A 15,618-nucleotide genomic window follows, 5' to 3' on the forward strand; every position below is an offset into this window, starting at 1 on the left:
GAGCAGCCGCTGTTTTCCATAAGATGGAGGGCTGCCTGGGGGTGGGGCATGACTATATCTGTTCCTGGGCAGAACCATACTCTTGTCAAAAATTAATTTTGCTATTGGAGAGTTTAAAGGTTAAAAATCAGTGACAATGAGTGACCCACCATCATATGAAGATCTTGATAGAAAAAACCTGGAAGAATTGTGCTCACAGAGGAAAGGAAAAGAGCAAGAAGTGAAAAATCCATTAATGGCCAGTTATAAGGAAAACAAGCTTCAGTTTGAGCATGAACAAACAATGGCAGATCTTCGATTGCAGGAAAAGCAAAAGATAGGTGATATGGAAAGAGAAGCTAGAGAAAGGATTGTTAAAATGGAACAAGAAGCTGCTGAAAGAGAAAGAGCTGCCCACCTAAGGCATATGGAATGGCTAGCTGCTGAGGAGAAGGCGCTCACCAGATGGAACAGGAATCTGCCAGACTTCAGCTCCAAGTCTTGGAAGAGCAGAAAAAGCTGCCATAGCCTGGAAATCAATCCCCTCATGACAACAAAAACTGGAAAAAAAATTGTCCCATTTACAAAGATACTGGGAAAGCCAGGGAAGTGTTCAGTGAAATGGGTATGGATGAAGCTTTGAATTATATAAAATATAAAGATACTGTGTTAAAACATTTCAAGGTTATCTCTAAAACTTACAGGCTGGAATTTAAAAATTTTAAAATGTCTAATGATATTTCTTATGTGAAATGTGCTCATAAACTATTAGGTTTTGTCAGGAAGTAGATTACTGATGAGAAAGCTTGGGGTAATTTTGAACAATTAATGCAATTAATTATACTTGAACCGATTTTAAATTTGGTGCCAGATGCGATAAAAAGGCCAGTTCTGTTTTGCATGCTGCTAAAATTGCAGATGAATTTGCGCAGAATCGAAGTCGTGAAAGAAATAAGCCCCTGGGAAAGAATAATCACTATTCACCCCAGTTTAAAAGGAAAGAAGGGTTTAAAAATAAATCTAACCCCAACTCTGATAAAAAAGCTCATGGAAGCCCAGAACAGAAAAACTCATACTCTAAGGGAAGACAAGTGTATGTCATTTGTGTGGTACACCTGGACACATCAAACTAGAGTGTCCAAATGTAAAAAATAAACCAGCAAATCCAGTAAATGCTAATCCAGTTATTCCAAACACACAAGCAAACCAAACAGAGCTCAGTGCTGCTGCCTTGTGTGCAAATGCTATTACTGTAGTCTCTGAAGGACTTGACTTTAAAACTCATATTAAAGCTAAATATGGGAACAATAATACAGAGTTTATTAGCAGTGCAGAAGTTAATGGAATAAGGTGTATGGCATGGAGGAATACCACAGCAGATATTACTTTGGTTAAAGCAAGTCTTGTCAGGAAGGAAGATTATTTATCAGGTGAAAGTGTAACTGTTGTAGCATAATCTGAATATTTTGTAAGAGTGCCTTTGGCTAAAATCCACCTCAAATGGAAGGGATTTGATGGCACCATGATTGTCGATAACTTGAAGGAGGCTTCTTTGTTAACTAATATCGAAAGTGAAAAGTTAGTGTCTCAGGTTCAAAAGGAAAGCTGGATTCCTGGGTTTACACAGCAGAGCAGCCTTGTAAACAGACCCCTGGACTCTTTGGATATGTTTTGTCATCTCTAAGCAAGCTCTGAGGCATCTAATGCCTTATGGATGCAAAAATTGGTAGTTGAAAAGCAGAACTGTAGTTCAGACATGATGATAGAAAATGGTTGTGACTCTTTAAGGCGTGGTGTCCAAGCAAACTACCTAGCTGACAAGGGAGGAACAAAGTTGCCCATAGCTGCTGGCAATAAGAACATAGCCAGCCAAACCATAGATTATGGTATACCAGAAAGCTCAAATTTCAACCCTCTAAAAAGGGGAAAGAACTTCTGAAAGGCAAAGTGCCTTTACAAACTTGCCTCATTTATCTTCAAAATACCAAAGCCCAAAGGATGTGGTTAAACTAAAAGCCTATGTCAAGGAAGACCCTGAGGTAAAGAAAAAGCTACAAAGACTCAAAAGGGGTATTGAACAAACCCACCTAAAAAATGGTCTATCTGAATAAAAGGCTTGGCATAACAAAAATGGTTGTGGATGTACACTTGTAATAGATCTAATGTTATTGTTAATATTAATGCTCATGTTAATTCTTGTAACTAATCATTGCTGAAGAAGATGAGTTCCAAGAATTGTTTCATTGACCTCAGTGGGAGTTCTGCGTGTGGAAGGCTTATAGAAACAGGCCCTGTTATTTACAAGGCATGTTTATCATTCCAATACATATTACTGTAAAGCCACATGTTGATCATGAATGATTTGTTAACCATTATAATCTGCGTTCCCTTTGGCTAACTGTGCTATTCCCTTCCTTTAGCTGTTTAATATGTTTCCCGCCCTTGGGTTCCTACCAGGAAATCACAAGACTGTCTTTAATAATCTGGAAGAACTGTACTCCTTTACTCAGCAGACTTTCATCGAACACCTGAAGGAATTAGATCCCAATGACCAGAGAAGTTTCATTGATGCCTTTCTCATCAGGCAGCAGGAGGTACCGACGGGGTGGGAAAGGGTGGGGGGTGGTTAAGGCAGATTTTCCCTGATTGCCAATATTCTTTAAACTTTAACTGAGAGTTCTGTACTTGCAGGAAAAATCTAATCCCAATTCCCATTTCAAAAATGAGAATTTGCAAAGCCTGGTGACACAGCTAGGACAGAAACAACTTCCCCCACACTCCGCAGGGGCCTTTTGCTTATGATGAAATACCCAGCCATTCAGAGTAAGATTTCTGAGCCCTTCTGACTATTCATCACTTCTCTTGCCCTGCTGTGTATGTACTGAGTGTGCTTTTGTACAAACTGTGTCCACACACATACAGACACAACAGTCCTCACCCAAGTTCAAATGCAAGACCTCTGGCATGATGTCATCCCTCGCAGTAGGGAGAAGACAGACTCGGCTGTCATGAAAGTAAAGGGAATTCTTTATTGAGGCTGCTGGACTCAGAGAGGACGCTTCAGTTTTCCCTCGGACAAAATCACTCTTTGCTGCCTAATGTCCCCACACAGGGTCTCCCTAAATCCTGGACTGCAGTAAGGATGGAAGGGACCACAGTGTATTGTAAACCTCAAGAGCCTGATCATAGCAGATGCAGAGCACACTCAACTCTCATTAATCAGTGGAATTGGAGGATGTTTAGCACCTCACAGGATGGAGCCCTAAAAGCAGAAGCCCTACCCTTTGCACTGAGACAGTACCTTCTCTGCACTCAGTAGGTTACTACTATTCACAGCTAGAAGAGGCATGCTTACCTCTGCTCCCAAATTACCCATCTGAGCCTTCTTCCATTTCAGCCTTGGTAACTAAGGTTGTCAGCAGCCGCATTTTAGAAACAAGATGTTTGTGTCCTAAAGGGTGTGGATTATATTGTTTAGCAGTGTGAGGGTTAACTTCCCCCTTCCTACCGTGTATCCCAGGTAGGTTACCTCTTCTTGTCCTAGGTGGCACTTTGCCAAGTTAGCCGTGAGGCAGGCCCCTCTGAGGGCTTGCAACACCCCTGCCAGATGGTGTAGGTGGTCCTCCCAGTTGTGGCTGTAGACCACGATGTCATCTATATATGCCGCCGCATACTGGTCGTGGGGGAGTAGGACCTTATTCATCAAGCGCTGAAATGTAGCGGCAGCTCCGTGTAGCTCGAACGGCATCGTTACAAATTGGAAGAGGCCAAAGGGTGTAGGGAAGGCCGTCTTCTCCCGTGAGTTTGGTGTGAGGGGGATATGCCAGTATCCCTTAGTTAGATCTATGGTTGACAAATACCTTGCTCCCCCGAGCCATTCCAGCAATTCATCTACCCTCGGCATTGGGTATGCATCGAAGCGGGAGATGGCATTGACCTTTCTGAAGTCGATGCAAAACCGGGTAGTCCCATCGGGTTTCGGGACTAAGACGATGGGGCTGCGCCACTCACGCGTCGATTCCTCCACGACCCCCATCTCCAGTATTGTCTCTAGTTCTTGCCGGACTGTGTCCCACATTTTCCTGGGTAATGGCCTGTGGTTGTCTCTCACCCTTTGACCGGGGTTGGTGGCAATATGATGATTCATCAGAGTCGTTCGTCCGGGGCGGGCAGATAAAACCTCCGGGAATTCCCCCACTAGTCATTGTAGTTGTTCTCGCTGTCTGGGGGTGAGGCCTGACCCAAGCGTCACCGGCCTTGGATCGGATGTATCTCCCTCTAGGGGTCCGAGTTCCGATTCCAGGGTGGACGGGCCAATAACAGGGCTTCCCTGGTCTTCCAGGTCTTCAGGAGATTCACATGGTATATACATGTCTCCTTCCGTCGCCCCAGTAGTTTGACCTCGTAGTCGACTGGCCCCACTCGGACTACCTCGTAGGGGCCCTGGCACTTGGCCAGAAAGTTTTGACTCTGCCGAGGGCAACAAGAGCAGCACCCGGTCGCCTGGGCCGAAACTCCTCCCTCTAGTCCTGCGGTTGTAGAGACGTTCTTGGCCCGCTTGGGTCTGTATCAGGTTCTCTCAGGCGAAGGCCCCTAGTGTTTGGAGCCGTCCGCGGAGGTGTAACACATATTGGATAGTCCCAAGAACTCGCATCTCCTGGGCTTCCCACTCCTCCTTCAGAAGGTCCAAGATCCCCCTGGGCTGCCTCCCATACAAGAGTTCAAAGGGTGCGAACCCCGTCGAGGCCTGGGGCACCTCTCATATGGCGAACAGCAAGGCTGGCAACAGGGCATCCCAATGCGAGGGGTCCTCCTCCATGAACTTCCGTAGCATAGATTTTAGAGTGCCATTGAAGCGTTCCACAAGGCCATCAGTCTGAGGATGGTAAACAGACGTCCGGAGTGTCCGTATGTGGAGGAGGCGACACAGTTCGGCTATTAGTTTGGAGGACGCATTCGTGCCCTGGTCGGTCAGTATTTCTGCAGGTATCCTGACCCTAGCAAAAATCGTCACTAGTTCATTGGCAATTGTCGGTGCTGTCGCCGTTTTTAGGGGAACTGCTTCCGGGTAGCGCATCGCATAATCTACAATCACTAGGATAAAGCGGTTCCCCATCTTGCTTCTTTCGAGGGAGCCAACGAGGTCCATCCCAATCCGCTCAAAGGGTATGCCGACAACTGGCATGGGCACCAGGGGTGCTCGGGCTACCTCTTTCGGTCCCGCTCGCTGGCATTCCAGGCACGATGCACAATAGTCCCTAACCTCTCAGTGTATGCCCGGCCAGAAGAACCGGCGAGCCACCCTCTGGAGGGTCTTCTCCTGCCCCAGGTGTCCTGCCCAAGGGTTTGCATGGGCTAGTTGTAAGAGGCCTTGCCGCAGCCTCTGGGGCACCAACAACTGACAGAACGTCTCCTGTGTCTGGGGTTCCTGCGCTATATGATACAGGCTGTCCTGCCATATCTCAAAGTGAGGGCCCTGTGGAGGCCGCGGAGTCGGGTCTCCCTCGGGGCCCGGTTCGGTGGCCTGTTCCCAGGCTCTGCTTAGGGTCGGGTCCTCTCTGTGTTCCTGTATGAAGTCCACATCTTGCTCCAGTTCCGCTTGGGCATCTTCCACCGAGCGGGGCCTGTCGGTGGGGTGATCCTCCGGGGTCTCCTCTGACGCTGTGGTCCCCTCACCTGGGTCAATCCTCGGTAGGCGTCTGAGCAGTCCTGCTCTCAGAGGCCTAGTCCTGTCTGGTCGGAGTTTGGACTGCTGGTAATTCAGGAGAACCTCCCCGAAGCCGGGCCAATCCCGTCCCAGTACCACGGGGTAAGCCAGCCTGGGGGCCACGCCCACCCGGAGGTCCTCCTCCCGGCCGCCTACTTCTATTTTCACCCAGGCCGTGGGGTAATGGCGGATGTCCCCATGTACGCATTGTAGGTGGATCGGGGGGCCTGAGAGGTTGAGGTCTGGGACTAGCCCCTCCCGTATGAGGGTCTGGCTGCACCCGGAGTCCACGAGGGTGTTCGCGGGGATTCCCTCGACCCGGACGGGGACTACCAGCTTTCCTGTTCCCCTCCTCTGAGCCCTCCGTCCGGCCACCCAGGCTTGTCCGTAGCTGCAGTCCATGAAGGGGCACTCCCAGCGAAAGTGTCCTTCTTGTCCACACTCCCAGCACCTCTCTCGGGCCTCGGCAGGCCCTGGGCCTCCCCTCGGGGGCTCCCTCACTCTCGGGGTTGTTGCTCCCTCCGGGTCGTTACCTGGGGTATCTTGGGTCTGGGCTCGGGGTTAGGGAGCTTTGGAAACACAGGACGGGCTCCCACCGGCGGCTCCTGGAGTCCCACCCCGCGGAGCTTCCCTCTTCCTGCCCCGCCCTTACGACCAGAGTTCCTGGCTACTCGGGGTGGCGCCTCGGCCCCCTCGGCGGATAAGTAGTCCTCCATCAAGGCCACCGCCGGGGCCAAGGTCGCCAGTCGATGTCTTCGTACCCAGGCCCTTCCTCCCGGGGGCAGGATCTGAGTGAACTGTTCCAGCGCCACTATCTCTGCCACCTGGGGCCTCGTTAAGCCCTCCGGGTTCAACCACTTCCAACAGTGGTCTCGGATGCGTTGGGCCACTGCCCAGGGTCGAGCCCCGGGAGGGTACTGGTCCTGGCGGAGGCGCTGGCAATAGGTCTCTGGGTTGATGCCGGTATGGTCTAAGATGGCCGCCTTCACTCGGGAGTACTCCAGGGTTTCCTGGGGATCGAGACTACGATAGGCGGCCTGAGCTTGTCCCGTCAAATAGGGGGCTAGTAGGGTGGCCCAATGTTCTGGTGGCCACCTGGCGGTGGTCGCTACCCGCTCGAACATCACCAAGAATGCCTCCAGGTCGTCTTCAGGCCCCATCTTGGTGAGGCGTACCGGCAGTTCCTCCAAGGCCTCCCTAGGTCCGGCCCCAGTGGGTGTGGTGGGTGCGGTTCCCGCCAGGTGTAGTAGCATAGCCACCTGCTGCACCAGGCGTTCCTGTTGCGTCTGCTGCTGGGCCGCTAATTTTCGGAGGAGTTGCTGCTGGTGCTCCTGGTGCTGGGTTATCAGCAGCTGCTGCTGGCTCGTCATCTGCTGCATCATCTGCACCTGCTGCTGCTGCTGTTGGGCTGCCTGCTCCTGCTGCTTTTCCAGCATCCATTTCAGGAGCGTCTCTGCCTCCATCGTGAGGATAAACGGGGGATCCCCCGGCTTAACCTCCTGTTGCTGGACCTTTTTAACAGGTCCGAATCAGTGCCCGCATTCTCCACCATGTGTGAGGGTTTAACCCCCGTGTCACAGGGCAGCACGGCCTAGTGGCCAGAGTCCACAGAGTTAGCCCTCGTTCCAGGGCAGCATGGCCTAGTGGCCGGAGTCCAGGGAATTAGCCCTCGTCCCAGGGCAGTAGGACCTTGTTACTGACTCAGCGGGGGGGTCCTACCGAAACACGCTGAGGCTTACCGGGGCTGAGATACCAGTCCGTCACTCCCCCCGGGTTGCTTCCTACCAGCTCAGCCGTTGGGGTCTCCCACGGGTCCCCTGGTTCTCCGCGAGTCTCGGGGTCTGTTGCCTCCTCTGGTTCCTCCCGCAGTGGGACTTCGCACCGGCCTGGAGAGGCCTCGGTTCCCGGTAGCTTCAGGAATGCGGGCCGGTCCTCTGCCAGAGCTCTCCCTATAGGTGCTTCTCCTCCTGCGGCCGCCAGCCCAGACTGAGCTGAGTTCCCTCTTTTTATACTCCCTGAGCATTTGGAGCATGCCCAGTATGAGCGGGGCGGGACTTCCGCCGACAGAGCTACTTGTCTGGCGCTGCCGGGGCTAGTGCGGGGCGGGGCTGCCCCGTCACAAGCAGGTGTCAGTTGTATGTTTTCTTCTCTGTGTCTAGTTTCTCATAGGGGTTCCCACCACCATAGTATCTGAGCACCTGCTTTCACTCTCTTTTAATTGCTCAGAAAAAGTCCATGAAGAGGTTGAAAGAGTTATAGGATCTGCCCAGCTTCGTTATGAACATCGGACACAAATGCCGTATACGGACGCAGTCATCCATGAAATTCAGAGGTTTGCTAATATCCTGCCAATGAGCTTGCCTCATGAGACTACTGAGGATGTCAGACTTAATGGCTATGTTATTCCTAAAGTAAGTTTTTTTTTTTTTTTTAAGAGGTACTTTAATTACCAGCAACAAAGAGTCCTTTGGCACCTTAAAGACTAACAGATGTATTGGAGCATAAGCTTTCGTGGGTGAATACCCACTTCATCAGACGCATTACCAGGACCTTCATACTCACCAATTAAAACAGAATAACAATGGATTATTTAAATTCCTCCAGACCAGAAATCACATGACCTCATGCACATAAACACCATGGTGATCAGTAGGGATTGAACCTGGGGGCTTCAGCATCAAAAGTACTAGCTCATCTAACTGCAGCTAAAGGAGTTACTCTGATAGCTCTTGATAAAGTAGAAGGCCGTTCTCCTCCCTACGGCTAGCACAACCCTAGAGAGAGACACAATCACATAAGAAGATCTGAATGAGAAGGGAGGATATTTTTTGAATATTTCCTTTTTTCTTTAACTTAAGAGAACTAAAGATGTTCTATCATGAAACTGACCGCAGATTGAATGCTCTGTGAGCACTTTGGCTTCACATGTGGTGATGAGTTCACTGAAGCCGAGTCCTTCCCAAACAACAGCCTCCTCCCCAACTCAGTCAGTTCTGGCTCACAGGGCAGGAAGCCAGCCCCCCACTTCTGGCAGCATTCTTGACTTCATCTGGACAACTCCCATCCACAGACTTTAAACTTCTTAGCTGCTGAGCTCAGATAAGACAAACCACAAAGTAACACATGCAGTGGTATCTGCAGTGCTCTGGTTCAAACCTGCAACATGCTTATGGGAAAGAGGGCAGGAGGATGCTGTGCTGAGTTTGTCAACTATGAAGACATGAAATATTAACAAGGCAGGGTGGGAAGTGGAAAGAGCCCCAGCTCTGGGCACCCCCGGAAGGGATATATCTGTAGGATACTGATCCTCGGTCAGATCCTCAGCTGGTGCAAATGAAGTGAGCAGAGCTATGCCAGTTTACACCAGTTGATCATAGAATATCAGAGTTGGAAAGGACCTCAGGAGGTCATCTAGTCCAACCCCCTGCTCAAAGCAGGACCAATCCCCAACTAAATCATCCCAGCCAGGGCTTTGTCAAGCCTGACCTTAAAAACCTCAATGAAACCTGATGATCAGGCCCGTTATCTTTCTGAATGAAGCTCACAGTTTATGGTCAATTTGATATTTTTATTAAAGCTGGTAGAAAAATGCAATGGCTTTATTGTAAGGGTTTTATTTTTAATTGAGGGTTGGGATTTTTTCAATTTCATAGAAATTTCCAGGAAAAAACAGAGAAGCTGTTTTTTGATTTAAAAATCATTTTTGGTGAAAATTTTCTATTTTCAAAAACAGTTCTTAGTAAAAATGTTGGCTATTAGTAAAATATTTTAGTTTGTGGAAATTTTGCCGAAAATGGAATTTTTCCACAATTTTTTTTGTTGCCAACAAAATGCCCTTTTTTTTTTTTTTTTTTGGTTGAAATCACAGTTCAGTGGAAAAGTTTTGACTGTTCTAATTTTTATTTTGTGATGATTTTTAGGGTACTTATATCATCCCCTTACTGGCCTCTGTGTTGTGTAATAAGACTCGGTGGGAGAAGCCTGGAGAATTCTATCCTCAGCATTTCCTCAGCACAGATGGAAAGTTTGTGAAGAATGAGGCATTCATGCCTTTTTCAGCAGGTAACTTCCCTTCAAGGACAGCAGTTTGCCTTCGTCTTGTATCTTCCCCCTTCTAAAGCACCATGTTGGATCTCAGTCTGCCCTTTCATTCAAGGAAGGGCTGGGAGAAACTCTCTCAATGCTGCTCTGCAGTTGGCTAGACCAGTGGTCTCCAAAGTGGGGTGTGCAAGAGGATCCTTGGGGGTGCGTGGCAGGAAGAGCATTTTTTTTTCTTTGCTTCGTCAGGTGGGAGTCCGAGCGGTGGGGGGGTTTTTTGTTGGTTTTTTTTCTTCGGTGCAGCAGGGGGTGTGTGCTCAACATTTTTTTACTGATAGGGGTGTGCAATCAAAAAAGTTTGGAGACCACTGGGCTAGACAGATACATTCCAGAGCAATGCTAGATATTCCTTATCTCTGTGGGTTGAGTTTGCTACTTCCATTGCACTTCTAAGCCCTGCTCAGTAAGAGACATAAAAGGACTAAATATGAAAATCACATTGCTTCCAGAGATGGACCAAAATCCAGAACCAGACACGCTGAAATTTTAGAGGCTGTGGACTCTGGACCCTGAGCCAAAGGAGAGCAGGAGATGGCTCTTGCCAAAACCTGTCATTGCCAATCCTTGAGCAAGTGAAAATGGTCCTTAGAGAGAATATGGCGTGCTCCCTTCCGGCCTTTAGGCTGCTCAGGAGGTTCTGTCTGTCCCCTTGCATATGGGCACTAGCTTGCCTGGATGACCTTATGGTCTGGTGGACTGAGCAAGGTACTAGGAACGGGGAACTTTTGATTACTAGTCCTTCCTTTGCCCATTACATCCGGTGTTTATTTTAACAATATCCTTTCTTCCCTGTTCCTTTAGCTGGAGGGAGTATTTATAAAGAGCCCCCCGCCTGCGCGCACACGCACACACACGCACACACACACGTCTTCTCTGATAGTCAATTAAATGGTATTGCAGATGGTAATAACTACTTTTTGGGGGGAAAGAGAAGAAATCCGTTGAGATGGGCTGAAGCTGTTGTTGCTCTTATTAAAGTCCAACCCCATTTCTGAGATGACAAAACAAAACATACACACAAAAAGGGGGAGAAAAGAACAGCAAGGAGAGAAAATGCAGCTTCTGTCTCTGGTGCTGACTCCCACTTGCAATCTTGCTGCTGGTGAAACACAAACTCAGCAAATGGTCTTATCAGCCAGTGAGAGACCTGGCAAACTTGTATCAGTATTGGGCTGTTTAGGGCATTGGTTTTAGCTGTCTCTTTCTGGTCATAGTTTACAGCAGTGTTGTAAAATATACAGTCTTGGTTGACTAAGCCAGATTGTTATTAGATAGAAGGAAAAGGGCGGCGGGGAGGGTAAAAATACAAATGGAAGGTGTAGGACACACTGGCTCCAGGGAAACAAGGTCTCATATCTCAGGTGATGTTTGGAATTTAGCCAGAGGTATCATCAGGATCCTGCTTTCTGGCTTGGTCTGGTCAGGACATTTCCCAGGATTAGGACAAAGAAGGCACCAGGGTGTCAGAGTAGATGCTGGAGTCCCAGGAGATGGTTGGGGTGGCAGCTATGATGGCGAAGCTCATTCCTTCTCTTTCTCTTGTCTTTCAGTCAAGAAGCGTACTCCTCTGTCCATCTCTTCCCCTCCCCCCCCCATGTCTTTACTTTTTTTAAGAACTCCAAAAGGGAGTGATGTGTGGAATAGCCCATCCCCTCATTATTTCATCCACCAATTAGGCCTAATTGCCAACACATCGATTTTGGTTCATTGATTTCTGGTCCCATGCTTGTTTACAAAGCATAATCTTAACACAGTCCTTGAGTTATATCCTTAAGTCTCTTCGTTTGGACTAATTCAGTCTTTTTGTCTCCCTCTTGCACCTTTTCCCATCAACATTTATCGGTATAGGTTGTGATGGGTGTTCACCCCACACTTTTCCTGAAGGGGTTAATGCAGGCTAAGAAGGGGGCCAGTTAACCAGACAAGCCACACCTGAGGGGAACCAGGTGGTTTAAGGAATCCCCTGACTGACTGAGGGATCCTAGCTGAGGAGGGAGGAGCTAGGCTGGGTTTATAAAGGCAGGAAGCCCCTAGTAGAAGGGGTGATAGGGAAGTAGGCTGCAGTCACTTCCTGGGGCAGGGACTGGGAGGTATGTTTGGAGACTATAAAATTAAAATAGCTTAGAGTTACTCCCTGGGAGAAGGAAGTTATGAGGCTGGTGAGCCCAGAGAAGTGAAAGAGCCAGAAGGTAAGGAAAGGCATCAAGTTTCGGCTGCTGATTAGAGGGTCCTTGAGTGAGAATCTGGAGTAGTGGGTGGGCCTGGGTTCCCTTGCTAGCCAGTAGGGAAGTGGCACTAGTTGGGCAGTGAATGGGAAGGCTGCCTGAGACCATTTGTTAGAAAAGACTTTGATACCCCAGAACAGGGAAAGATGCATAGTGACCTGGGCAGAGGGCCAAGTCACAAAGAAGCACTTGCAGTCACATGGACTGGAAGAGAGAGGGGTAGTAGGATGTGAAGCAAGCAGCAGAAGGGAGCATCAACCCTGGAAAGAGCTAATCCCCAGAGAGAGCAGGAGCTGGTGCCCCAGCAGTGAGTGGACCTTGTGACAAGGTTATTGTGTCACTAGGAACTTGTATCCACTTTTCCACAGTCAGGCTCACAAGTAAGGTAAATCTGTAGGCCCAATTATTACAATGCTCCAAAGCATTTTACAAACTGAAACCACTGAAATGCAACTTCTTTGGGGTGGAGGGTGGCAGCTAGTATACAGAAGACAGCACCATTGTGGGAAGAGGGGAAACTTTGGGAAAATACACTAGGACAAATCCCTTCTCCTGCAGAAAGTGTAATGAGGTTTCTTGTTGTTTTTTTAATGACTACATGCAGAACCACTCATTACCTTCAAGAGAAAGTACTTGAGAGATCGAGCCCTAAATTGGAAATACAGCACAGACTTCCAGCACATAACACACTGGGTGACCAGATGGAAGTGACATCTCAAAATTATCTTTGTATTCATGCTGGCATTGTGCGCAGACAAAATGTCTTTTAAAGAAGGACCCATGTTAGCTTGTTGCTGATGAGAATTCACTTGAATGTAACAACATCTGAAAGAACCACAAGCCATTTCTTTTGCATTACAGGAGAGATATCTTTGCAGCACCTGAGAACTGCTCTTTTGTTTAACATTCAGCATATTTTTATCTGTGATGTCTCTTTGGGGATGTAGTTAAATCAGATGTGTCCCAAATATACAAAGGGAGGCTGCTAACATAAGCATTGTGTTTAATATACCACTCAATTTTCCCAGTGTGTTGTTGCTAAATTTGTTGATCTGTTGTAGGCCCAACACACGAGGTCACGTTCCTAGGTACTGTGAACATCCCCATGGGCTTTGTTAACAAAGGAAACAGTGCCATTCGTTGCTTGATCATTAGCTGGTTTGAAACGACGAGCGTGACAGTCATGGATCTGCTATGTGTTAATCTATGAATAGTGATATAACCTAGTTATTGAGAGACTGTATAATTTATGTTGGGGTAGTGGAATGTTTACTATACACCATAATGTTTGAATGCAATAGTGGCTGTGGGAAGAACAAAGAGCAAAGCAATACAGTGGCTTCCCAGATAAGAACACCTAGGCCTTGGCGACACTTGCGAGTTACGGCGCAATAAAGCAGCCCCGGGCGCACTAGCTCACTCCCCGTCCACCCTGGCAAGGCACGTAGAGCGCTCTGACTCCGCAGCTACAGCGCTGCTGGTATTCCACCTCGGCGAGTGGAATAACGTTTGCTGCACCCCCGCTGGAGCACCGCGGCGCCAGCGTGAACGAGGTGTTGTGTTACTTGTGGCACCTTAGAGACTAACAAATTTATTTGAGCATAAGCTTTCGTGGGCTACAGCCCACTTCATCGGATGCATAGAATGGAACATATAGTAAGGAGATATACATACGCATACAGAGACCATGAAAAGGTGGGCGTTTCCCTACCAACTCTAAGAGGCTAATTAAGAGAAAAAACTTTTGCAGTGATAATCAAGATAGCCCATTTCAGACAGTTTGACAAGAAGGTGTGAGAATATAACATGGGGAAATAGATTCAATGTGTGTAATGGCTCAGCCATTCCCAGTCTCTATTCAAACCTAAATTGATGGTATCTAATTTGCATATTAATTCAAGTTCAGCAGTTTCCCGTTGGAGTCTGTTTTTGAAGCTTTTCTGTTGCAAAATTGCCACCTTTAAGTCTGTTACTGAGTGACCAGAGAGGTTGAAGTGTTCTCCTACTGGTTTTTGAATGTTATGATTCCTGATGTGAGATTTGTGTCCATTTATTCTTTTGCGTAGAGACTGTCCGGTTTGGCCAATGTATAGCAGCAGGGGCAGCAGACCACGCTAGCTGTTCCTGTATGTACCTGCCCCCCCCCACGACCCCACTCCCGGCTGCTGTGACTATCCTGCTATTGTTAGTCGAGCTACCTTTGATCTAGCTAGATTGAAGCTAGCTCAGGCATGTCTACAGGAGATGCAGTCACGCCTCTTAAGTTCAGTGCAGGCATATCCATAGTGCCTTGATCCCTGGACTGTCCAGAGAATATCATGGAGCTCTAACAGGGAGGAGAGATGCTGACACACAGAGCAGTTTTGCAGAAGAGTCTATAGGAAGTTTATCTTCCATGTGGAGTCTGTAGTAAGACTGTTAACCACCTGGTGAGCTAGAGAGGCATGTAGTGTGTCTTATTACTACTAAAGACCACTTTTCTCTGAAATGCTTTTGTTCTAAATAATACTTTGCTTGAAGGAGGCTGTTTGGTTGCTGATTACCACGGTCATTTCCCCAGAGGGAACAGAACTGTAGGGTCTGGACATGTCTGCTGAGGTGATCATGGTTGATACACAGGGGACTGCAAGCTGGGGCCTGGTCTGAAAGTGGGAGATTTATGTGATTCCGCCCCAAGAGACAGCCCAGGGCCTGAGATCTAGATGAGGTGCACTTGAAGAGGCCAGGAGGGGTCAGAGTTCTGGTTTGTCCAGTAAATGTGGGTAGGTCCGATAAAAGATATAAGCTTGCCTATCTTGTCTGTCTGAGTATACAAGACAGTTCGCTAAGCTAAATGAATTGTCCTTTTAATAAGAGGGAATACAGTGGAGATGTCAGTTACAGATGAATTGCAATAACCAAATGCTAGACTTAAATCCGTTCCTATCTTTCTTTGATTTGCTGAACTGAGATACCGTGAACAGTTACTAGGGTATATTAGATTCAGAGATTTTTAAAGCCAGAAGAGGGATCATTATGATCATCTAGTCTGATTTCCCATATAACACAGGCTGTAATATTTCACCTAGTTACAGTGGAGGAGATACTCAGGAGATCAATAACTTATACCGGTGCTTAGACTATAGGTCAGGGCTTGCTAAAAACCGGAAAGGAGTGTGGATGAGTCTGAAAAATCGGCAGGGCAGAAATTGACAGTTCATGCTTTTGAACAATGTTATAGCTGGTATGTTCTCCTCCAGGACGTTACCCTGAACTGGAAAGCCCTGGCTATGTAACTTCTTAGCTAACATGGTGGCAACAAGATGGTTATAACCTTTCCTGCGGTGCTCAGGAAGGGTATAAGTGTGAATCAAGGTGGCAAACTGATCTGTCAGACTCCAGGAGACAGGGTGCCCGTTGTCATCTAGCACGCAGAGGCTGGGGAAGCAGCAAACGAGGTTGGCAATGTACCTCTGGCATTGCTCGTTGCCTCCCCGTGACCAGGTTTCATTCAGCAGGCTGGCATGAGAGACATCAAGGTAAGCCAGTCTCGGTGCAGGATCCATCCTGGGAGAAGGTATAGGAAATGCATTAGGCAGAATACTTCATCCCTAAGCCATCTTTCCCCAT

At 48.0% G+C, this 15,618-nt stretch overlaps 1 protein-coding gene and 1 pseudogene across 1 annotated transcript in view; one reads left to right on the forward strand and one right to left on the reverse strand.

The window, feature by feature from the left end:
• Positions 1-15,618, reverse strand: part of LOC135876028 (cytochrome P450 2K1-like) — a 46,976-nt gene that overhangs the window by 19,970 nt on the left and 11,388 nt on the right. The window contains exon 5 of the mRNA XM_065401151.1: positions 15,460-15,555. Coding sequence (XP_065257223.1) covers positions 15,460-15,555 — 96 coding nt within the window. The remainder of the gene's footprint in view (positions 1-15,459; positions 15,556-15,618) is intronic.
• Positions 1,502-11,039, forward strand: LOC135876660 (cytochrome P450 2B11-like; annotated as a pseudogene).

Source organism: Emys orbicularis, chromosome 3 (genome assembly GCF_028017835.1).
Source record: "Emys orbicularis isolate rEmyOrb1 chromosome 3, rEmyOrb1.hap1, whole genome shotgun sequence".
Taxonomy (NCBI): domain Eukaryota; kingdom Metazoa; phylum Chordata; order Testudines; family Emydidae; genus Emys; species Emys orbicularis.